The following is a 26196-nucleotide window of genomic DNA, read 5'->3' on the forward strand; positions in this document are numbered from 1 at the left end:
CCTGGATTAGAAGCATCATGTTCACCTGGGAGCATAGAGATATAAATTCCCAGGCCTCCCTCTAAAGCTCCTGAATTATAAATTCCAGGGGTGGAGCACACAGTCTGATTTCTAACAAGTCTAGCAGGTAACTCTGATGATGCAATTTAAAAAATGTTTTTATTGATTTTAGAGAAAGGGAGAGGGAGAGGGAGAGAAAGAGAGAAATATTGATGTGCTATGAGAGAGAAACATCAATTGGTTGCCTCCTGCACACACCTACACCGGGGACTGCCCTGACCAGAAATTGAACCTGTGACCTGGTGCACAGGACAATGCTCAGCCAACTGAGCCACACCCACAAGGGTTGTTTGTTTGTTGTTTTAAGTATTAAGTGCTAGGTAGGAAGTGAAAAAAAAATGAGACTGGACTGGTGGACAAGGACCAGGTATCTCGGAGGTATTCTTTCCATGCACAGAAGATTGAACTTTTGCTAGTGAGTCACTAAAAGATTTTAGTAGGTTGAAGTAGCTCATACAGAGGGTAGATTTGGAGGTTGGTGGTGGGACTGGACAGGGAGAGAGTGCAGGCGTCCAGGGAAGAATTCTTACAAGCCAGGTGCTTTGAAGAGATGCTCAGTATATAAAACTAAAGATATTTAAGTTACTCACTGTCCTCTGCTTCCTCTTTATATGATTACTTCATGGGCTAAAAAGTGTGCCACGCTTTCCTTAGAGCAGCGGTCTCCAGCCTTTCGGACCTCAGGGACCACGGGTTGGCGACCGCTGCCTTCGAGGACTCAGAGAGAAGGTCCCCAAGCCCACTGTGGGAGAAAGCCCGGGAACCAAGGGCAGTTGGCTGGCTCCTAGATCAGCAGTGTATCACCGGCGTAGATGTGCTTCAAAATGTGTATTATGATTTTATAGAATAAATTGAGATATTCTAATCATTTCCATTATTCAAATGAAAATACTCTGAGCTAGTCATTCAAAGCATTTCTTTTAAAAATAGTTTATGTGTATATACAAAATGACTTTTATAAGATCATCATTTTATCCATGATAAAAATGCTACGGGAAATTAATTGTACTGAACTTCTATAAGACTATAGTATTACTTCGGAACATTTAAAAATATAAATGTATACTATTTGTCTGAAAACTGGGAAGTCCTAGTGGACTCCTGTGTTCATTTTAATCTTAACTACATTCATATCTTAAAGTTTAATATATGAAGAAATATTGTGTTTTTATGTTACATGAAGCAAAAGAATAAAGATATATATATGCTGTGAAAGCAACAGTATTATAAAATGTTATAATACCTGTATTAGGATTACATGTACGATATTAGTGAAGAAACCTATTGGTGAAAATGACAGCTGCATTAGCCTCTTTGGGAATTTTATGTAAGTTGGTATCTTCATTTTGGAATTTTACGTAATTGAATTTGTGTCATTTCCCTCAGTTCTAAAGCATCCCTTGAGCACATTTAATGTCACGTATATATTTTTGGTTTTTTGGTTCGTTTCCTACAACGCATCTTACACTTGATGGCATTTTACGTGGAGGAAGCTGCTACTTGAGAATCAGAACTCAGCCACTCCTCCCGCAACCCCAACGCCAGCGTCCCGCTTTCCTAGGGAGAGAGTGGTTTCTCCACATTAATCCTCCCAACTCTAAAGTCTATTTATAAAGCGAATGTCAGCTTCATTTCAAAAACTCTAAGAACCAAAGTGAGCCTTTTTTTTTTTTTTAAGACTCGTATGAAACTTTATGGTGGTGGATATAAGTTACCCTTTGATTATTTTTTGCATGATTACAAATTTGCAAAGTTCTACGGCTCCAAAGTGCCCACCTGTAATAAACAGCTCTCGCCTTCGAAACCACAAAACAGGTCTGAATTGCTGGAGCATTAGAGCTAATTGCCCGCCGACTTCAAAGGCAGAGCCAGGAAAGAGGGGGGCAATGTCCAGCGGCAGAGGCTGTGCCGGCAGAGCCAGCTCCGGAGGGTCTGCGCTGTGGCTCGGACCAGCCGGGCAAAGTTATGGCCTCAGAACTGCTGTTTGCGATTAAGTTGATGGCGGTCGCTCCGTGCTGCTGACACAGGCTTTGTTCACATTCAGATTTCTCAAACTGCGGCCAGGGTCAGGCGGAGGTCAGACACCACGGTGATGTATAGAGGAACATGTCTGGGAATTTCTCTCGCCCTTAAAACACATACGAGAAAATGAAGAATCGGCCCCTGCGCAAAGCATGCGATGAGACCCAGATTACACTGTAGTTTTTCTTGGAGTACCTTCATAATTTTCGTCCTCTCCTCCTGACACCCCATGTTTTATTAATGGGAGTTGCGATAGCCCTTACAATTTTATGTCCCCTCAAGATAAGGACACCGGGACCACGGTGACACTTCATTTTCCAGCCCTGGGGGAAAGGTTCAGTAAATCTACTCCAAGAAGTCTGGCCTCCCTTCCCCAGGACGAGCCGGAGAGTAATTGCCGTGGGCTGTCACAGGTCGAGGCCTGCCACCGGGTGTCACGTCACGTGTGTGGACTTGGCAGGGACACAGCCCAATCTGGTCATGATCTCCGCCACCCACCCTCCCTCACCAAGCCAGCCGCTGTCCCCTCTCAGCCTGGCCTCACGCAGGGGCCAGGAGCCTGGGTTTGGTCAGTGATGATCGTGGCCGGTGAAAGCAGGCTGGAGCCCTAACAAGCGTCATTCTCTCTTCCTAAAGTACAGTCTCCACGTGATTTGCCTGAAAGGGACACTCCCCCCAAAGCCTCAGACGCCTGACTCCTCCACCAGGAACTCCCCCTGCTGCTGTTCAGCAGCACAGCGCAGACCTAGAGTAAATGGACTTGTGGGGGCTGTTGAGGACGCAGTGGAAGCAAACCCTCCCTGCAGATGTATCGCCTGGCCTTGCTTTCCCTGAGCTGTGGAGCTGCCCCATCGGAGCCCAGCACCGTCCCCTGTGCCGGGTCCTGCTCTCACGGTAGAGAGCGGGGTGGGCCAGGGAGACAATAGCATTCTGTGTGTGTGCTCAGCTGCTACACATGACGGTGGATATTTCATTCTGCTGTCAGAATGTTATTAATAAAACATGGGGTGTGGAGAGGGCCGCGATTCCCCCTTTCAATCACTACAGCATTTGCAATGAAAATTTTATGCAGTGTGTAATTTTCGGTTAATGCTTGACACTTAAAATGTCCGTAGCAGCGTTTTGTATGGTTATTGAAGGGTTAATTGTATCATGTTCTCCGCATAAAAGCTCTGCTTATCAAAAGCAAATAGACACGTGTATGCATATGTGGCGGCGACCTTTTGCCTTTCCAGGGTTAATTTATTTGGTCATTAAAGATTTTATGAAATTGAGCAGCCTGGCGCTTCAAATCCCATTTTACCTCCTCCTCCTCCTGTCTGTAATTCCTACCTGGACGGGGGAATATGATTTTTATTTTTTATTATTTTGTGCCGCCGTGAAAACAGCATGCCCTGCTGCGGGGAGGTGCAAGTCTGGCTATCTGGCATGACTCGGATTGCTAAAAATTCATTAAAATGTGACATCAGCACAGTGAGAGACAAATGATCACAGGCCAGAGGAGAACAGTGGGCCGTTCACGGATTAGTGCTGCCCAGATCCAGCACGGAGGCTAACTGCATACACAGATTAACCCACCGGCAGCGGCACACCTCAGATTTACAGAATAATTAAATAGGGTTGAGTTACTATGAGGATTTCCATGTAATCTAGCTGGTGTGAACCCGTGAATGAGGTGTGGGGTGATGTGGTTGTCATAGAAGAAATAGACCTTCTTATGTCCTGCGCCCTGTATAGCTCCCCCTGTAGAGAAAAACAAATCCCAGTGCAACTGAACTTTTGAGATCCTACGCAGATGAATTCCAAAGAATTCCTCTGGGGTCCGGGACTGAAGGCAGGAGGAACACCTGTCTTAGAGTTAACCCATCATTGTCCCATCCTTTCATGGAGGATTTTTTTCTAGGGATTTGGTTTGTTCTGCCATCTACCCAAGTCCATGGAACAGGGGGTCCATGTGGCGTAGAAGCTTCTATTATGACAGAACTGCCTCCCACCCATGTTTCCAGCTTTCCTGGCTTCACCTGTACTTAAAGTGATTTCTTCTCTTTGAGTACAGGCCATGTGCTCAGTGGATATAAAAGAAGTTGCTTGAGATAAACATTTGCATTGGTACCATCATCAGGTTCTGAGGTTTTGAATAAATGTATGTCCTCTTTTGAGAATGGGTGTCTGCAGATGGTTCATAGGTGACCAAGTTTGTAAATGGTCACGTAATTATTTGAGTGTGCATTTGGGGGGGGGGTTTCCAATCCTACTGACCAGTCTGCCTTTCTGAACAGAAGAACCAAGTGAGGAGGCAGAAGGACCTCTTAAGCCGACACCGGTGGCCGAGGAGGATGAGAAAGACACAAATGAGAGAGAGCCTGGTGAAGGCAAAAACTCCTCCAGTAAAGACCCCGGTAAGATGCTAAACTCTTTCCCCTTTCTTCCCCCACCCCACACCCCCAAATCAGCCTTGCCTTCACCCCATTCCCACACTTATTAAAAGCTTTTATTCATTTGAAACTGTCTAACACTTCCACTACTATCCATCGCATGCTCATTTTGCATGTGACTTCTATCAGTAGCCTCCCATTGACCTATTTTTTAATCATAACCATCTGACAGAATAGATGTGGGTAAGTTGAAGAATATTACAGGACGACCAGTGAGATTATTTTTTAATCAAATCAGTTTGTGTGCTTGTAATTTTTTAAGCGCCTTTCATTAATCTTAGCTATACTTGTGATTCCTCTGATGGCATATTAATTTTTCATAAGCGCAGGATTAGATATCACTTGGATTTTTTCATTCAATCACAGACACCCCCCCACACACACACACACACCAGCCACGTAACCCTAAAAATAAATGTTATTTTTCCTCGCTTTTTTTTTTTTTTTACAATGTACACTCAGGAATTTGCCCTTTTTAAGGGCATCTATTTGAAGCATTTCAAACGAAATCCAGTGAAAAAAGTTTACAGATGATTCAGCCTAAGAAAGAGGAAATATCATTGAAAAGGGATTAGATGCTGGGTAATTTTGATCTTCTAGAATAGACAAATCCCAGTAATGAAAGCTACTGTCTCGGAAAACAAACCTTCATGTCATGACATTTACTTGTGCACAAACAAACCCTAGGCCAGCATCTGGTGCGGATACCTAAGGCTTTTCCTGTGTTTGATTTGGCAAATATATGACTTCATCCATACTTTGTATGTATGAGATGGAAATCTACGGTCGCGATGAATAAATATTACATTGGCTACTTTTGCTGCACGCTGTACCTAGTTTTATTATGTTGGGCTCATTGAAGCAGGGGAACTGCTGCAACGGGTTCAAGCCTATTAGCTTCAGGTAGTCATCTATCTTTTCCTTGAGTTCTAGTGACAGCCTCCCATAAAGAAGCTCGTTTTCACTATGAAGACATTGGGTTGTGCAAAAAGATATATATACCATTTTCATGTGCAAGTCCATTTAAGCCTGAATTATCCCACATTTGTAATTCAGTCATCTGCGTATCTTGGTTTTGCATTCCCTTCAAAAATTACTCCAAGGGCCTCCCTGCTCCCTCCCCTCGCCGTTCGATGCTAAATTGCCCTCAGGAGTCCAGTGGGAAAGCGCCACTTCAATGTGCGCCGAGGATCTAGTGGTGAACATCTGATTCCAATTTGCCTTAAACAAAGAAGATGTGAGGTTGGTATTGAGCCGAAAGCAATGTGAAAAAGATGCCATAGCTGTGCGTTAGGAGCTCAGCTCTTGGGGTTACTGACCAGGAGTTTGAAGTACCTGGCAATTGGTTAAGGTCAAGGGTAGTGCTGTCTAAACCTCCTTTGAAGAGTTGGAAATAGCCCGGTAGTCAGTTGATTCACTCTGGAGGATGGGCCTCATCAGGGCCCGCTGCTTGCCTGCTTGCTTCTGGAAGGGCAGGGTCCTGCCTGTGGTCAGTGGTGTCCCTCTCACAGTCATACTGACAGAGATTGTAGAGGAGCTCCCCCTCCCCTGCCCTCAGACTTCAGAAGAACATGTGAAACACAGCACACTCGTGTTACACTGATTGCCCTCTGATACTCAGGTGCGTGACATGCTTGGTTTTAAATATCTAACACCCTATGAAGGATGGATTCTGGAATCTCTTGAAAATGGCTCCAATCTTACATTGAGGGAGGAGTCTTACCTGGAACACCACCTCAGACACAGGCACTCCATCCCCACCAGTAAAGTTCATTTCTCTGCGTAAATGATGGGCTCATCACTTCCTAATGGCCTGATGAGTGACGGTCCCTTCTTATGTGCCTACTGGTGCCACTGAAACAGTTCTGGAGCACAGGAGGACACAGAGCACTGCGGAAGGGGGGTTGTTTAAAACCCATTTTATCCCTGCAGAAATGCCTCCCCAGGTATATCTAAACGGAGAAAAATGAACTTTAAAACCAACTAAAAGAAATTACTGAGATGCAAATATTTGGCTTTGAAACCTCCCAGACTTCGAGACAATTCTTGTTATTGACAACTGGCATGAACTTTTAACCAAGTTTTCTGCCTTCTGAATGGAATCTGATTAGGTGAAAAAACTATTACATGGATTTTTTTCCTTGTAAATATTGCTAAAGATTGAATACCCACTTATGTATATATTGTTTTTCTTCTTATGTCAGTTATAAATGTCAAGAAATACGAGCAAAATTAATCACTATCTTAGTGTGTTAGATGGGAAAACAGCGTGTCTCCACTTGAGCACTGAATTTTTGAGACAGGAAGGAATTAACACGTGTTAGAAAGACCCTGTTTGTGTAAGCTGTTGTGCAGAGTTGCGGACATTAATCTCCAGGACTGGAGCTTTCAAAATGAGACTTGGCAATATGCAAGTTGTATTTGTTGAATATTCATTCATAATAGAAAAGCCTCCTAATGCCTCATTTATATTGTCATTTAAATCTAGTGCCACTTTAGATTAATTATAATCCAAATTACAGCTCTGTGCAGTACAAGAATTAATATAGAGTTTATCCAGATTAATACATTTGCATTGAAAATGTAATATGTCTCTGCCATGGCTAAGGGGACCACTTTTTAATAAGGGAGTAAACACGAGGAAAGATGGAAATTAACCTTCATTATTGCAATTAAAATTATCCTTTCATTCCAGTCTCATTAGAAAGAGTACTGTACTGGTAATTATCATTTGGAATTATTTGGCATTGAATAACCTCTTCTGTTATATTCAAGTTTTATAGTATTCAAATATTATCAAATACATTGATTCATAAAATATTTAAAATAACTGTTATTTTGTTTTATTGTTTTTTCAAGATTTGCTTTGAGTACATATGTGTTATTGGATTTTCCTCATTTATTATGAGTATAAACCATTTTACAACCTTCTGTATTTTAAAGGTTGAAAATTATTAAGTAGGCAGCATCTGAATGGAAATGAATTATGTCATTTTTATGTTGTTATCTCATGCAAGTTACATAACCACATAACTGACAGGTAATTGGCTCATCTATATGGCAGTGCTTACTTGGAATGAGACTGCATTTCTTAGTTTAAGTATGTTAAAAGAGCATTGTTTTTAGAGGATATTATGATGTCCTTAATGAACACAAAATGAATTATGATCTCACCTAAAATTTTTCTCTAGGGTATCAAACTGGATTTATTTCAAATAAAGTTGTAGGCGTAAACTATGAGTAATCACAGAACTTAATCAAAACTCTCCTAAAATTGGCCCTTATTTAATATATTTCTAGAATAAAACAATTTAGAGAGAGACCTTGAAGTTGAGTCCTTGCAATTTACCAAGAAGGCCATAGTCTTTGAGATTACACCTCTTTGAAAAGTAGGAAAAGCTCACAATCATGAAATGTGATTTCCATCACTTTGCAAATAACCCTGATGACCTGCCTGACCTTGTGGTCTGTTTCTGTCCTGTGTTATTATTCCAGCTCAGCATTCTTGCTTCTTCTTCTCAATGGCATGCATTTCTGGGGTGCCTAGACACAGCTGGGGGTGGTGGAATCTAATTTGTATTTATACTTCTTTTTAATGTAAAATAAAATGGTCTTTACACAGCTTCTAGCTTTCCTAAGATCATGGTTTAATTAAGTTCATTACACACACAAAATATGGAAGTTGACCTATATACAGGGTGGAATACTACAGCCAATAGCCATTGCAATGGCTATAAAATGACCCTAAAACTTTTATTTTCTTGATGCAACACGAATGTCACTAAATTCAAAAGCAACTACATCATTAATGAATATTAATAAGCATAAAAATAACATGGATTTATTATACCAAATATGTGCCTCAATTTATAGCAGTGATGGCGAACCTTTTGAGCTCAGCGTGTCAGCATTTTGAAAAACCCTAACTTAACTCTGGTGCCGTGTCACATATAGAAATGTTTTGATATTTGCAACCATAGTAAAACAAAGACTTATGTTTTTGATATTTCTTTTATATATTTAAATGCCATTTAACAAAGAAAAATCAACCAAAAAAATGAGTTCACGTGTCACCTCTGACACGCGTGTCATAGGTTCGCCATCACTGATTTATAGTATAGTTGTAGTAAAATGTCTCATAGCTTAAAATCAGTGTTTTTTGGTCCTGTACCAATATTAGAATATTTATGCTTATGATAATAAGGCCATAGCTACTCATTTAATAGATTTAAAAGTTTCTGGAAGGTTTTTTGATTGCTGATACCCCATAGGGTCTGCAAGCAACAAGAGTCATGTAAATTCTCTTTTAATTTGTGTATGACAGTCTTTGATAGCATAGGGAAATGGACAAGCTTATAATTTGGTTATGTCTTATTCTACCATGTGCACAAAGGAATGATAGGGGAATATGAGAGTATTAGATGCTTAAAGGAGCATATTCTTACTCATTAATGGGGGACTTAAAAAAATCTTCTCATCTCAAAGAAGAAAGTGAGGGATAAACATTCCTGATGCGAATGACAATCACTTTATACAACTTGAACTGACATTTTAAGCCCTAAATTTTATTTGCAAACATTATATATCATATTATTATCTTGAATATTTTAGCACTTTAAATACAACACCACAAAGTACATTCTGCTTTGAGAAAGAAAAACCTATTTTTTGATGCCATAATTAATTATGAAATAAACATTCCTGTTTCTGACATATCTTTGGATAGCAAATACTTGGATTGTGTTTATCGATATAATGAAGGTCTTCAGTCTATATTCAAATTTAAGTTCTTTCAAATACAAATGTGATCAGTTATTTTTTCAAATATCTAGAAGGAACCTAAATTTCTCCAAGGCATCTGTAGATATAGGGCACATGTAACAATTCAAATAAAATCTAATGTTTGTAAATCTAGAAATCAGTATAATTACTTGAAAACATCACCAAATCTATACCTACCATGATTGTCATTCTGTCATTGAAAGTCTACTTTAATTTCGGTGTCCTTGGAGTCTAAACTTTAAAATGCTTGCTTTTAAATTTCTTTCAGAATTCAAAATTTCTGAAAATGTTTATATGTTTTAAACATGCATCATCTCTATCCAGGATTGAAAAAAGAATGTAGTTTTTGGTTCATCTTTACTTTGTTTCCAACATCCTTGACCTTATTTTTAAATTAAAACTGGGCTATTTCGCAATAAGGTGCAATTTGTTCATTTATATGAACCGTATGTGGATTGAAAAAAAAAATCAAGATAAATCTTCATGCACAGCCTACAATCAGATTACGCCCAGACTCTATATTCACGCGGGGTCTGATAGCAATCAATGGTTTAGCTTCATTGCATTTCAACATGTATTTGCACCCAGTTGTCCAGTGATAGTATCCTCACCCTGGAAATAATTTAGTTGCAAATTGACTGGAAGATGGTGAAAATTGAAAGTTAAAATTAGAAATACTCATAATAAACAGCAGAAAAAAGGTCAGATGACGCCGTGCTATGATGAGATTGGAATGGCTGGTAAATGAGGTTTTGTGTTTGTCGTGAGATGTATGTGACATGCCTACCCAATGTCGCTGTAATATCCAGCCTCACAGAGGAGATTATCGGGAAAATGGATGCTGGAAAGAATTTTCTGTTAGATTGGGAAATTAGAATCACACTCTTTTTCTTTGATGTGTGTGATGCTCCTATACGTGACATTGCTTATCTAGGCAAAATTTTAAACCCCCTTAACTCTGAATATTTGGATTAACCTCATAAAACGGCCATCTTCTTGAGATGTGAACTATAAATGTTATATGTACAGCCTAATATGTAAAGCAAAGAGTAAATCATAAAAACAGCAGGAGACATGTATAGTTAATGTGTAAGTCCTATATTCACCACATAAAAATGCTGTCTTTGTTTCTGAATTATAAGTAGTTAGCTCTTCTCAGAATTTTGAAATGTTTCCTGTGATCAAGAATTTTAGAAAAGAGATAGGCAATTAAACACGAGTAAAACAAATTCTTTTCTAAGTTAGCATTTGTGAATGGGAGTAGACTTGCTTTAATGTGATAAAGGCAGCCTGAGACACCAGTGAGCACGTGTTATTGATGAGCCTCTCAAGGTCATTGAGGGTTATCTAAACATGAGACAGGAGTCCATTTTAAAATATATTTATAAAGTCCACTTAGTCAGTGGACACAAAGAAGTGTGCATCTTGCCTTTTGAGATTAGCATCATTTCTAAGTGCTTGTCCAGTTCCTTTGGTGGTTCTGTGGGTTTAGAGTCAGCGCTAGATGAAAAACATAGAATCTTTCAGGTTTGACGTTGTTAGTCTTTTGAAGTTGACACGTTCTGTTTTTTTGGGGCTGGGATCAGGAATAACCACACCAGAAAAGGAGCTAAAAGTCAGTGTGGCGGGTGTGACCCCGCCACTCCTGCTGGCAAAGGAAGAAGATGTCACAACAAAACGATCAAAAGCTACAGAGGACAGTAAATTCTGTCACGATCAGGTAAGTACATTTTTTCCTCCCTTTGCTATATAAACCTGTTTTTAATTTTAATTTTAATTTATTATTGCTCCTGGTAGTGTTAGAGCCCCCAACGATTCCATGCTATTGAAACGTAGGCATGGGGACAAATGTGCTTGGTGACAGATGAGCCCTCGGTATTCCTGCTGATGCTCTGAAGCCCTCAGACTAATGATAGCATATGCCATGTCTATTCCTGTCTTCCAGTTCTATCAGTGTCCTTATTGTAACTACAATAGTAGGGACCAAAGTCGCATCCAGATGCACGTCCTGTCGCAGCACTCGGTGCAGCCGGTCGTCTGCTGTCCCCTCTGCCAGGACGTCCTCAGCAACAAGATGCACCTGCAGCTGCACTTGACGCACCTGCACAGCGTCTCCCCGGACTGCGTGGAGAAGCTGCTCATGACAGTAAGGACCCCACATGTTGACGTGCGTGTGACGTAATCTCTGGAAAGGTAGCACACCAAATCTGCACTTATGGGTCCATAGGAATGTATTTCTTCTTCGCGACACAGAGTTGTTTCCCTGACTGTGTTATAGAAATCTCAGTCCAAGGCCCCTCTGTTGTCTCTTTTGCTAGGAAAATAAATATGATACGGGCATAGGTTATTCAGTAACACATATTTTACAGTCTCGTGTTTATAATGTCATCAAGATGAGTCACGTGGACACATTGAGTTTCAAACTTTGAGTATCAGGATAAAGACATAGACCTACAAAAACAGTTTTAAAAAGGGAAAGAAAGAATACAGCATTGTAATGGTGTTGATCTGAAATTGGAAGGGAGAGCAGTGGCCTGGAAGAGCCACCAAGTGTCCCTACTTTGGCTGGAAAACCTAAGTGGGATGCAACTGCCCAATGGCAGCTGTGGTGGCATTTTTGAGTGTTGGGGGACCTTTGACATGAGCCCCTTTGGTCTTCACAGGTGCCTGTGCCCGATGTGATGATGCCAAACAGTTTGCTGCTGCCCGCAGCTGCCTCTGAGAAATCAGAGCGGGACACACCTGCAGCCGGCACAGCCGAGGGGTCGGGGAAGTATTCAGGTATGCCCGCCTGTGACTGTGGTCTGCAGAAAGCACGCTTCAAGGCTTGCGTTTGTGGTGGAGTGCCAAGGTTTTTACTATCGAAGGGTTAGAACAAAGGCACAGAGGAAAAATATATCCCAAGAGCCATAGTTTTCCATGCATAGTTAGTGTCTGGCTGTCTGTCACTGCTGAGTGTCAGTGACCGAGAACATTCTTTGCTCTAATTCCTGGACTCTGAGGCCTGGCCCTTGGTGTCACACGGATTGTATGCAGCATACCGCAATTACCTTTGAGTTCTTTTCTTCCGCATCCTGAAATTCCTCAAGGTCAGGGGCGACTTGATATTCACCTTTGTATCCACAGTGCCTCTCACAATGCTTGCAACGCAGTAGTTGCTCAATAAATATTCCTCTAACGAATCAATTAAACAGAAACCTGTAGAGGTTCCCACTTACAGTATTTATCAGCCTGTGTCCCTTCTCCCTGTAAGCGATCTGTTTATGCTTTCTCCCGCACAGGCGAGAGTCCAGTGGATGACAAAAGTATGGCAGGTCTTGACGATGCGAAGGCCAGCATGGAAATAAAGAGCGAGGAGCAGAAACCAGCTAAAGAAGCCATGGATGTGTCCGAATGGAACAGAAATGGCAGCAAGGATGTGAAAATCCCCGACACCCTACCAGATCCACTCAGTGAGCAGCAGAAGCGGCAGCCGCTGTCGGTTTCCGACCGCCACGTGTACAAGTACCGCTGTAACCACTGCAGCCTGGCCTTCAAGACGATGCAGAAGCTTCAGATCCATTCCCAGTACCACGCGATCCGGGCCGCCACCATGTGTAATCTCTGCCAGCGGAGCTTCCGTACGTTCCAGGCTTTAAAAAAACACCTGGAAGCGGGCCACCCCGAGCTGAGCGAAGCCGAGCTCCAGCAGCTGTACGCCTCCCTGCCCGTGAACGGAGAGCTCTGGGCCGAGAGCGAGGCCCTGGCCCCGGACGACCCCCCCATGGAGCAGGAAATGGAGAGGGAGTACGAGGTCGACCAGGAGGGGAAGGCGAGTCCCGTGGGGAGTGACAGCAGCTCCATTCCTGATGACATGGGCTCTGAACCAAAGCGGACCTTGCCCTTCAGAAAAGGGCCCAACTTTACGATGGAGAAGTTCCTCGACCCTTCCCGCCCGTATAAATGTACAGTGTGTAAAGAGTCCTTCACCCAGAAGAACATCCTCTTGGTCCATTATAATTCCGTTTCTCATCTGCATAAGTTGAAAAAGGTGTTGCAGGAGGCCTCCAGTCCCGTTCCTCAAGAAACCAGCAGCGGCGCCGACAACAAACCCTACAAGTGCAGCATCTGCAACGTCGCCTACAGCCAAAGCTCGACCTTGGAAATCCACATGCGGTCGGTGCTCCACCAGACCAAGGCCAGGGCCGCCAAGCTGGAGCCCGGCGGCCACGGCCTCGCAGCCAGCGTGGGCAGTCCCGGCCCAGGGATGTTGGAGTCCATGAGTTTAGCCTCCGTCAGCAGCAAAGATACCCACTTAGATGCCAAAGAATTAAATAAAAAGCAAACTCCGGAACTCCTGTCCGCGCAGCCCCCGCACCACCCGCCGCAGTCACCAGCACAGATTCAGATGCAGCTCCAGCACGAGCTGCAGCAGCAGGCGGCCTTCTTCCAGCCGCAGTTCCTCAACCCCGCCTTCCTGCCGCATTTCCCCATGACCCCCGAAGCTCTGCTGCAGTTCCAGCAGCCTCAGTTCCTCTTCCCTTTCTACATCCCGGGCACGGAGTTCAGCCTGGGGCCGGAGTTGGGTCTGCCCGGCTCTGCCGCGTTCGGGATGCCCGGCATGACGGGCATGGCCGGATCCTTGCTCGAAGACTTGAAGCAGCAGATTCAGACGCAGCATCACGTCGGCCAAACCCAGCTGCAGCTCCTGCAGCAGCAAGCACAGCAGTACCAGGCCGCGCAGCCCCCGCTGGCGTCTCAGAAGCCGCCCCCGCCGCAGCCGGCCCCCCAGCCGGCCGGCAAGCTCCCCAAACCGGACCCAGCCAGCCTGGCGGGGGCCGAAGGCCCGGCTGCCAAGGAGGGGCCCTCTTACAAGGAGGCCGAGGAGAGTGCGGAAAAGCAAGACAAGCCAAAGCCAGAATTTACCAGCGAAGGGGAAGGACTCAAAGAAGGCAAAGACTCCAAGAAGCCCAAGTCCCTGGAACCAGCCATCCCGCCGCCGAGGATCGCCTCCGGGGCCAGGGGGAATGCGGCCAAGGCCCTGCTGGAGAACTTCGGGTTCGAGCTGGTCATCCAGTACAACGAGAACCGGCAGAAGGTGCAGAAGAAGGGCCGGGGCGGGGACGGGGACAGCTCGGACAAGCTGGAATGCGGGACGTGTGGGAAACTCTTCTCCAACGTCCTCATTTTAAAGAGCCACCAGGAGCACGTGCACGGGCAGTTTTTCCCCTACGGAGCCCTCGAGAGATTCGCTCGCCAGTACCGGGAGGCCTATGACAAGCTTTACCCGATTTCGCCACCTTCGCCAGAGACGCCGCCTCCGCCGCCGCCTCCTCCCCCGCTGCCCCCGGCGCCCCCGCAGCCTGCCCCCCTGGGGCCAGTGAAGATGCCCAGCTCCGTGTCCGCCCCCCTGCAGGCGCCACCCCCCACGCCGCCCCCGCCCCCGCCGCCCCCTCCGCCCCCACCGCCTCCGCCGCCGCCGCCCTCGGCCCCCCCGCAGGTCCAGCTGCCGGTGTCCCTGGACCTCCCGCTCTTCCCCTCCATCATGATGCAGCCCGTGCAGCACCCGGCGCTGCCCCCGCAGCTGGCCCTGCAGCTGCCGCAGATGGACGCGCTGTCCGCCGACCTCACCCAGCTGTGCCAGCAGCAGCTCGGGCTCGACCCCAGCTTCCTGCGGCACTCGCAGTTCAAGCGCCCGCGGACCAGGATCACGGACGACCAGCTCAAGATCCTGAGGGCGTACTTCGACATCAACAACTCCCCGAGCGAGGAGCAGGTGCAGGAGATGGCGGAGAAGTCGGGCCTCTCGCAGAAGGTCATCAAGCACTGGTTCCGCAACACGCTCTTCAAGGAGCGGCAGCGCAACAAGGACTCGCCCTACAACTTCAGCAACCCGCCCGTCACGGTGCTGGAGGACCTGCGCCTGGACCCGCCGCCCGCCGCCCTGGAGCACTACAAGGCCGACGCCGCTTTCAGCAAGAGGTCGTCCCGCACCCGGTTCACCGACTACCAGCTGCGGGTCCTGCAGGACTTTTTTGACACCAACGCTTACCCCAAAGACGACGAGATCGAGCAGCTCTCCACCGTCCTCAACCTCCCCACCCGGGTCATCGTGGTGTGGTTCCAGAACGCGCGGCAGAAGGCCCGCAAGAGCTACGAGAACCAGGCCGAGGCCAAGGACAGCGAGAAGCGCGAGCTGACGAACGAGCGGTACATCCGCACCAGCAACATGCAGTACCAGTGCAAGAAGTGCTCCGTGGTGTTCCCCCGCATCTTCGACCTGATCACGCACCAGAAGAAGCAGTGCTACAAGGACGAGGACGACGACGCGCAGGACGAGAGCCAGACCGAGGACTCCATGGACGCCACGGACCAGGTGGTGTACAAGCACTGCTCGGCCTCCGGCCAGGCGGACGCGGCCAAAACCGCCCCGGCCCCGGCGGCCAGTTCCGGCTCCGGGGCGAGCACCCCTCTCATTCCGTCCCCCAAACCGGAGCCCGAGAAGACCTCCCCCAAACCTGACTATCCCCCAGAAAAGCCAAAGCAGAGCGACCCCGCCCCCCCGGCTCCCGGCACCAAGCCGGCCCCGCCCTCGGCGCCCACCTCCTCGGACCCTCCGCCGGCCCCGCCCCAGCCCCCCAAGCAGCCCCCGCTGGTGGGCAGACCCCCCTCGGCCTCGCAGACCCCGGTGCCGTCCAGCCCCCTGCCGCTGTCCATGACGCCGCTCCAGAACAGCCTACCTCCGCAGCTGCTGCAGTACCAGTGCGACCAGTGCGCCGTGGCCTTCCCGAGCCCGGAGCTCTGGCAGGAGCACCAGCACATGCATTTCCTCGCCGCGCAGAACCAGTTCCTCCACTCGCCCTTCCTGGAGCGGCCCCTGGACATGCCCTACATGATCTTCGACCCCAACAGCCCCCTGATGACCGGCCAGCTGCTGAGCGGCTCCCTGGCGCAGATGGGCCCCCAGACGGGGGCCTCCCACCCCGCGGCCCCCGCCACCGTGGCCGCGTCCCTGAAGCGGAAGCTGGAGGACAAGGAGGACCAGACCTGCAGCGAGAAGGAGGGCGGCCCCAGCGGCGAGGACCAGCACCGCGACAAGCGCCTGCGGACCACCATCACCCCCGAGCAGCTGGAGATCCTCTACGAGAAATACCTGCTGGACTCCAACCCCACCCGCAAAATGCTGGATCACATCGCGCGGGAGGTGGGGCTGAAGAAACGCGTGGTGCAGGTCTGGTTCCAGAACACGCGCGCCCGGGAGCGGAAGGGCCAGTTCCGGGCCGTGGGGCCGGCCCAGTCGCACAAGCGGTGCCCCTTCTGCCGCGCCCTGTTCAAGGCCAAGTCGGCCCTGGAGAGCCACATCCGCTCGCGGCACTGGAACGAGGGGAAGCAGGCGGGGTACAGCCTGCCCCCCAGCCCTCTGATAGCGGCGGACGAGGGCGGGGAGAGCCCCCAGAAATACATCTACTTTGACTACCCGTCTTTGCCGCTCACGAAAATCGACCTGTCGAGCGAGAATGAGTTGGCTTCGACCGTGTCCACGCCCGTGAGCAAGACGGCCGAGCTGTCCCCCAAGAACCTGCTCAGCCCTTCTTCCTTCAAAGCAGAGGGCCCCGAGGACGGGGAGAACCTGGGCGCCCCTCCCGCCGAGGCCGGGTACGACCAGAGCAAGACCGATTTCGATGAGACGTCGTCCATCAACACGGCCATCAGCGACGCCACCACGGGCGACGAGGGCAACGCCGAGGTGGAAAGCGCCCTGGGCGGTTCTGGAGACGGGAAGCCGGCTCTGTCGCCGAAAGAGCCCAAAACTCTTGACGCTTTGCCAAAAACAGCAACCACACCCACCGCAGAGGTCTGCGAGGAGAAATTCCTCTTCTCCCTCACCAGCCCCTCCATGCATTTCAACGACAAAGACGGTGACCACGACCAAAGCTTTTACATCACGGATGACCCCGACGACAACGCCGACCGCAGTGAAACGTCCAGCATCGCTGACCCGAGTTCCCCAAATCCTTTTGGGTCCAGCAACCCTTTCAAATCCAAAAATAACGACCGCCCGGGGCACAAGCGTTTCCGGACTCAGATGAGCAACCTGCAGCTCAAGGTCCTCAAGGCGTGCTTCGGGGACTACCGCACGCCCACCATGCAGGAGTGCGAGATGCTGGGCAACGAGATCGGCCTGCCCAAGCGCGTGGTCCAGGTGTGGTTCCAGAACGCACGGGCCAAGGAGAAGAAATTTAAAATCAACATCGGGAAGCCGTTCATGATCAATCAGAGCGGGACCGAAGGCACCAAGCCAGAGTGCACGCTGTGCGGGGTCAAGTATTCCGCCCGCTTGTCCATCAGAGATCACATCTTCTCCAAACAGCACATCGCGAAAGTGAGGGAGACCGTGGGGAGCCAGCTGGACCGGGAGAAGGATTACTTGGCTCCGACCACCGTTCGGCAGCTGATGGCGCAGCAAGAACTGGACCGGATCAAGAAAGCGTCAGATGTGCTGGGCTTGGCGGTGCAGCAGCCCAGCATGGTGGACAGCGGCCCCCTCCACGGCATCGGCCTCCCGGCTGCCTACCCGGGACTCCCTGGGCTTCCTCCGGTCCTTCTCCCCGGAATGAACGGTCCATCCTCCTTGCCCGGGTTCCCACAGAATTCAAACAGTAAGTCACTTCCAGGGCGGTCTAATGAATTAGTAATGTTGGGCAGCTGATGCCGAATAACTAAGAACAGGGTACATTTGAATCTCTTCATTTCAGTGAGTGGAGCCATTAAATAATTTAAAATATATATTTTATTGGCTAAAATTAATAACCAGGAAGTAAGTCTACCTGAACTTATGCAGAAAAATAAAGACTAGCTAGGTTTAAAAAAAAAAAAAAAAAAAGAAAGAAAGACTAGCTAGGTCATAGCTAGTCTTAGAAATATATCTTTTTTTTAAAATATATTTTATTGATTTTTTTACAGAGAAGAAAGGAGAGGAATAGAGAGTTAGAAACATCGATGAGAGAGAAATATCAATATGCTGCCTCCTGCACACCCCCTACTGGGGATGTGCCCGCAACCCTGGTACATGCCCTTGACCAGAATCGAACCTGGGACCCTTAAGTCCGCAGGCCGACACTCTATCCACTGAGCAAAACCAGTTTCGGCAGAAATGTTCCTTTTGTAGAATCATTTCAATACTGTTTTCAAATGGCATTTAAGCACAAACGTGTGGCGTGTTGTTGGTGAACGTACTAAGAAAGTGAAGCACTCACTAATCCATTTATCGGTATCTTAATTTATATTCTTTCCAAGGGAGGCTTTCTTATTTGTTTTTTTGTTTTGTTTTGTTTTGTTTTCTCCCACTTAAGTGCCTAGAAGTTCAAAAGTTAAGGGCCTCTAGCCACAGGAATTCGCCCATAATACACCTAACAGTCAATAAAGCTTATATTTAGTTTAACTACTAACAATATGACTTCTGGGACAATTTTTAATTTGATTGTAAAGATTTTGGACAATAAGATTTTGATTTTTGTAGCAGCCATTGTTGCTTATTATTTAAATTAATGTGCAACCTTAGAGGTATATTAATATTACCCCATGCCCTCCTGCCCCTCGCTCCACTCCAGCCATATAATTAAGTCAAACAGAATTATAAAGCTTTCTGAGGCAACCCCAGAAGATGAATCCAATTCGGTGCTCATCAAGAGTAATGTAATTTGTGCAGGTTCAGAACATTTCATGAATGAGTAAAGGTATGCGGTTCTATTAGCTTAAAACAGTTGAATACAGTAAGCTAGGCAAGGACATAGCCAAACATATAACAAATGTTAAATGTTTTATATGTTATATAAAAGTTATATATTATCCAAAATAGAAAAAAATGGTTCTCTTATAATTTCTTCTTTAAAGTAAGTTTTGTTTTTGAAATTAACAGTGATATATTTTTTTTCTTTTTGAAAGGGGATTTTGACATTATAAACTTATCTAGAATTAACTAATTACATATTTCTAGAAAGGTTCAAAAACACATAGGCTAGCTTTTTTATTTACACAAATTGGACTTTTACATAAATGTCAAACTTTTCAATCTCACCCTTTTTTTAAATTAAATCTTTATTGTTGAAAGTATTACATATGTTCCCTTATTTTCTCCCAATGACCCCTTATAGCCCTCCCCCCTCCCCCAGGCCTCTACCACCCTATTGTCTGTGACCATGGGTTATGCATATATGCATAGACATTCTTTGGTTCGTCTTCTCCCCCCCTTTCCCCACATCCCTTCCCTCTGAGGTTCGACAGTCTGTTCCATGCTTCCATGTCTCTGGATCTATTTTGTTCAACAGTTTGTTTTGCTCATTAGATTCAACATATGAGTGAGATCATGTGATACTTGTCAACAAGTATCTCTGACTGGCTTATTTCACTTAGCATAATACTCTCCAGGTCCCACCATGCTGTCTCAAAGGGTAAGAGATCCTTCTTTTTTACTGCTGCCTAGTATTCTGTGGTGTTAATGTACCACAGCTTTTTAATCCACTCAATTGCTGATGGGCACTTGGGCTGTTTCCATATCTTAGCTATTGTAAATTGTGCTATGAACATAGGGGTGCATACATTTTTTTCTGATTTGTGTTTTCATATCTAATTTTTTGAGGAAATTCCATGCTGTTTTCCATAATGGCTGCACCAGACTACATTCCCACCAGCAGTGTACTAGGGTTCCCTTGTCTCCACATCCTCGCCAGCACTTGTGATTTGTTGAGGGTCGCCATTTTGACAGATGTGAGGCGATAACCCATTGTCATTTTAATTTACATCTCTCTGATGATCAGTGATTTTAAGCATTTTTTTCATATGTCTCTTGGCCATCTGGATGTCCACTTTGGAGAAGAGTCTATTTAAGTCCTTTGCCCATTTTTTAATTGGCTTTTCCTTTTGTTAAGTTGTGTGAGCTCCTAGTTTGGATATTCACCCTTTATCAGATGCGTCATTGCCAAACAGTTCTGCCCAGTGGGCTTTCTTTTCATTGTGCTGGTGGCTTCTTTTGCTGTGCGTGCAGAAGCCTTTTACTTTGATGTGGTCCCATTTGTTTTCTCCTCAGTTTCCTTTCGCCTAGGACAGTGGTTCTCAACCTTCCTAATGCCGCGACCCTTTAATACAGTTCCTCATGTCGTGGTGACCCCCAATTTCATTGTTACAAGTTGAACATAATTAAAGCACAGTGATTAATCACAAAAACAATATGTAATTATATATGTTTTCCGATGGTCTTAGGCGACCCCTGTGAAAGGGTCGTTCGACCCCCAAAGGGTTCGTGACCCACAGGTTGAGAACCGCTGCCCTAGGAGCTATATCTGCAAAGATATTGCTACAAGAGATGCCTGAGATTTTGCTGCCTATGGTTTCTCCTAGGATCAAGTTTCACTTTTTACATTTAATCCTTATCCATTTTGGGTTTGTTTTTGTTTATGGTGTAAGTTGGTGGTCTAGCTTCATTTTTTTTGCATGTATCTGTCCAATTTATTGAAGAGACTGTATTAACCCATTGTGTGCTCTTGCCTCCTTTGTCAAATATTAATTGAGCCTAGTGGTTTGTGTTGATTTCTGGGGTCTCTGTTCGGTTCCATTGATCTGTATGTCTGCACTTGTGCCAGTACCAGGCTGTTTTGATTATAATGGTTTTGTAGTATAATTTGATATCTGGTATTTTGATTCCTCAATTTTTTTCTCCTTTTTCAAGATTGCTGTGGCTTTTCGGGGGGGGGGGGGTTTCTTTTGGTTCCATATAAATTTTTGGAGTATTTGTTCTAGCTCTGTGAAATATGCCATTGGTATTTTAATAGGGTTTGCATTGAATCTATAGATTGCTATAGGGTAGTATGGACGTTTTAATAATGTTAATTCTACCAATCCAGGAACACTTATTTATATCTTCCTCTCTCTTTTTTCAACGTCCTGTTGTTTTCCAAGTAAAAGTCTTTTACCTCCTTGGTTAAGTTTATTCCTAGGTAGGTATCTTAATTTTTTGGTTGCTATGGTAAATGGGATTGTTTAGTTTCTCTTTCTGAGAATTCATTATTAGTGTATAAAAATGCCATCGGTTTCTGGGTGTTAATTTTGTATCCTGCTACACTGCTGAATTCCTTTATTAAAAAATCTGGTAGTTTTTTTGGTGGAGTTAGGATTCTCTATGTACAATATCATGTCCTCTGCGAATAACGAGTGTTACTTCCTCCTTTCCAATTTGGATGCCTTTTCTGTTTTCTTCCTGTCTGATCGCTGTGGCTAGGACTTCCAGTGCTGTGTCGAACAGGAGTGAAAGTGAACATCCCTGTCTTTTTCCTGTTCTTAGGGGACATGATTTTAGTTTTCGTCCACTGAGTATGATGTTGGTTGTAGGTTTGTCATATATGGCCTTTATTATGTTGAGGCATGATCCCTCCATTCCACTTTGCTGAGAGTTTTTATCAAAAATGGGTGTTGGATTTTTTTTTGAATGCTTTTTCTGCGTCTATTAACATGATCATGTTATTTCTGTCTTTCAGTTTGTTTATGTGATGTATCACATTTACTGATTTGCGAATATTGTACCAGCCTTGCATCCCCGGGATAAATCCCACTTGGCCATGGTGTATGATCTCTTAAATATATTTCTGTATCTGATTTGCTAATACTTTGTTGAGGATTTTAGCATCTATGTTCATCAGGGCTATTGGCCTGTAATTCTCTTTCTTTGTGATGTCTACCTGGTTTTGGAATTAGGATAATGCTGGCCTCATAAAAAGAGCTTGGAAGGGTTCCTTCCTCTTGGATTTTTTGGGAACAGTTTCAGGAGGATAGGTGTTAGTTCTTCTTTGGTAAAATTCCCCCCATGAAGCTGTCCTCACCCTTTCTTATAAAAACAAAACATGCCATGTGGTCTTAGAAGATATTCCTGTTTGAACTTTTACCTTAGGAAACGTGAAAGAGTGACACCACGTGGCCTGTGGGCTGCGGCCAGCTCACCTGGCTCCCTGTCCTGAGCGACCTGTTGGCATTCGGGAAGCAGGCAGGGTCTGTACATAGAGAACATTGCCCCTTCCTTGAACTGTCACCGTGTGCTTCCCCCCATTAGACTTTGGGCTTCATTATCTAGATATTCTTGGGGCCTGAAATATCAGCTACAATTACATGTTTTGTTTGTACATTTAATTGTCAGAATTGTTTATAAGAATAATGCAATGGCTAATTTTGCATGACTATCAGTTTCTGTTTCTAATTTATATGTCACTGTGATTATTAATTGACACATAGAAAAATGTTTTATGTGGAAAACTTTTGTGATCGGTTATATAAAAGAGTTTTCCCACATAAAGTATAATGTGAAAAACTAAGTAATATGAAATTGAAAATATTAAATAAAATATTGGGTAAAGTAGAGGAACATTTGGTACTTTACAGGCACTAAGAACACTCCAAGTGTCTGTGGTCATTGATGCCTGTGTAGTCACCCCTCTAAATAGTGGTCAAAGCATCTTGCTTTCCTCTCCACAGGATCAGAAGGCCTTTGCTTGGACAGTCAGTCCTTGGCTGACAGTCCAATATGAGAGAAAGTGGTAAGGGTAGAGGGAGGAGATGTTTATGACATACTTAAATACCCTAACCTCTCTCATTCAGCTCAGCGTAAATACAGCGTGTCTCCTCCCCTGACACGTGGGCCCTGTTCATAACTCCCCGAGTTGTGGGAGGCTGTGCAGGCAGGTCCTCTGCAATGAGCAGTATCCTTATGCATCTGACACCAAGGACCTCGGTGCTAGGTGTACCTATTGCTTCATTAAATCCTGGACCAAAACAGATCGGAGAGTGTTATAAAAAAAAAAGGGGAGGGGGGTATTCATTTTGTGACCATACCACTGCAATTTGCAATTTCTCATGAATTCGTTTTTTAATTTTTATTTTGACAGATTTTAAACATAGCACAGCAGGTTACCAGCAGGACCTCATCTGAGAGCCTGAGTTCCCATCCTTCCCAGTTCACTGATGTTTAGGTTAGCTGACCTGTGGTGGGTAAAGCTGAGTATTTTAGGCATCTCGCAAGGGGAGCTGTGTTTCTCCATCTTTCTACTGTATTTTCTCATCACTCAAATACCTCCTTTGCTTTATGGGAGAAATAGACATACCAGCGAAGTGAAGTCAAAAGGAGAAAATTACTTCATAAGTAGAATATTTCTGTATTTCTCACAATAATTTATCTACATGACTGAACTTTGAGAATATGCCCTGTTCATCTTGGGCCCATTTTAATGGGATTTTAGTTATGGAAAAATCTCCATTTTAAAAATACTCTATCCCTTTGGAGGTAAGTTGGAAGGTTTTGACCCTAAGTATGAGCTGTTCCGTAAGGTAGTAAGTCTGATTCCAAAGGCTACACCTGTGAAGGTATACATTCATTGCCATGGGCATGTTCAGTTTTAGTATTTCCAACCTCTAAGTGTCCTGGTTTAAACATATTTTTTATTCTTTTTTGGGCAGAAGTGGTGTTTACCAGCTTTTATGCTCACAAAACTTCTTTGCCTCACTTCCAAGAAATTTTCACATTAGTTAGTCTTTCAAGATCACGAAGGCAGCCCTTTTGAGAGTAATGCACATCACGTGTGCCTTCGCTTTTAAAGAAAAGGAATTATTTTCTGCTTAAAAAATTTTCCACATTTGTCTTTTTCTATCATGATCATGTGCAAAAAGGGAGAGTGGTGAAAAATATCACAAGCCTGTACGCCTGGAAAAAATTAGAAAAGTTTTAAATTGACATTTTATCCTTGAGTATGTTAGCTTCCTTTGAGGGGGGGGACTCAAGATGAATAGAGACTTGATTTTCTATTTTTAACATATTTACTTTATCGTTTTAAGCAGTGTCTGATTTTTATATGTTCCATTAGTGTTTGGAAATACTGCCCAACCCAATTTCCTTAAATGGAACTGCAGAACATGGCTTGTGCATTTTTCTCATACTTCACTGTAATTTACTAGCACAGTTGTGGTAAATCTAGATAAGAGTAAGTCTTTAGTAATTTTATCACAATTGTCTGTGGCCCCGTGTATATAATTAGTTTTCTTTTCACCTCCAAAATAAATTTTCTCTCTAGGAGACCTAGATCAAAGAATCACGGGGGAAAGGAACCACATCTAAGTTCATTGTGAGACAGGCATTTTCTTCCAAAAACATTACTTTGGGGGAAAACCAAACAAAATTATGGTAGTTTGATTATCTGTAGGTAAACTTGAATCTCTTAGTAGGAGTTAGGGAACAGGAACAAATGCATCTGATTCCACACTGTGACCACTCTTCCATTTTTCTCTTGTGTTTCTGGTTTTCCGATATCAGTTGGCTACTGACCTTTTGACTGCAACTGTTTACAGGCTCATGGCTTTTGCTAGTAGGCCCGATGTACATGGTTAAGTATCCTGAATCTGCATCTCTTTCCTAAAATTTTTACTTAATAGCTAATTATTTAACTCTGCTTAGTCCTGGAGATGTTGAATTCCTAGAAATCCCTAATAGTTTTGGCTACAGTAGTTGGGATTTTAGAAGACTATTGCATGACCTTTACTTCATTGCATGACCTCTTGATAGGAAGCTGTAGACCCTATCTGATGGGAAAGCCTACTCAACAACCATTGCTATTTTTTTAAGTCTCTTAGTTCCTTAAATTTTTATGACACAAAAATGAGTGAGCCAACAATTTCCTTAGATTTATGGGGGAAACACCAGGTGGAAAGGGGTTCAATTACTTATTTGAAGTCTCACTGTACTAGACTTAGAAGTTGGCTTTATGGGGGGGCGGCAAAGAAGCTGGCTACCAACATAGTGTCATTCTAACATGCATGGAAGGCTCTGTTGTCCTTAGTAAAGCTTCTTCCACCTGGAATCACTCTGCCTGAAAGTCTGTAATTAGATAATAATTTCTTTGACTAAATGCATTATCCTCTGTGAAATGTAAAATAGCACAGATATCATAGTGGGAAGAAACCTGGTATATATGAAGTACTGGTATATATGAAGCCTTTTCAGAAATAGATGTATTCATATTCTTGGTTTTTTTCTTGAAAATAACATTTTATGCAGAGGCAAGTAGAAGATGCCAGGCATAGTGGTGGAGGAGTAAAAGCAGGAGAGTTGAGGGTTTGGGCCCCCAAAAGCAATTCCATTACGTCACAACTTTGTCTAAGTCCCCGGATTCAAGAAGTTTATCATACTAAATTGGGTTAAAGACCAGGAAATTTACTCATTCATTCTTATTATACCCTGCAAAAATTAAGTCATTTTAAATGTATTTCAATGGTGCAGGCCATTTTCATGGCCACTGTTATCAGTTTTTCCCCAAAACACAATGTTACTTTCAAGGATTTGCTTTCTTTTTTCTCTTTCTTTCTCTTTTTATACTATAGCTCTAATAATACATTTTCTTTAAACAAGATTTTTAGCATCTGTCCTCACCACTGGAAAAACTATAGGACTTATTTCAGAGCAGGTCAGGGATGAGTTGGGTTTGGCAGGTTACAAAGCAGAGCAGCTGGTAGAAAGCTAAGCTAATTGACAGGAATCTGGTAACAGTGAGGGTGATCTTTGAGGACTCAGAGCACCTTGGATTGTAAGCTAAGCCTAAGAAAAGCTTTCTGAGCTGGGTAGAGACCAATGAAGACACTCAAGTTTTTTTTCTAGCTACAGAAATAGAAACATGCAGTTTTTGTGTCACTTCAAAACAATTTTTTAAACACCCAATGCTTCATTTAGCATGGAGATAAGATGTTGACCAATAATCAAAAGATGATTGTGTTAAATCTCTGATCATTCTCTCTACAGCTATGCAGCAATAATTTAAACTCCACTCACCTCTGTCTGATTCATTCTCCCATCAGGCCTCCAGCTCAGTCCTTGTTCTGATCATTCAGTGGT

General features: G+C 44.6%; 1 protein-coding gene across 2 annotated transcripts in view; it reads left to right on the plus strand.

Moving 5' to 3' along the window:
• ZFHX4 (zinc finger homeobox 4) overlaps positions 1–26196 on the plus strand; it is a gene marked incomplete at its 5' end in the record, with an annotated part of 160974 nt that overhangs the window by 129340 nt on the left and 5438 nt on the right. For both annotated transcript variants that reach the window (XM_081111535.1, XM_081111536.1), the window contains 5 exons: positions 4362–4481; positions 10886–11019; positions 11245–11445; positions 11963–12080; positions 12581–17938. In XM_081111535.1, coding sequence (XP_080967661.1) covers positions 4362–4481; positions 10886–11019; positions 11245–11445; positions 11963–12080; positions 12581–17938 — 5931 coding nt within the window. The remainder of the gene's footprint in view (positions 1–4361; positions 4482–10885; positions 11020–11244; positions 11446–11962; positions 12081–12580; positions 17939–26196) is intronic.

The sequence above is a fragment of the Myotis nattereri genome (genome assembly GCF_964212035.1).
Source record: "Myotis nattereri genome assembly, chromosome: 17".
Taxonomy (NCBI): domain Eukaryota; kingdom Metazoa; phylum Chordata; class Mammalia; order Chiroptera; family Vespertilionidae; genus Myotis; species Myotis nattereri.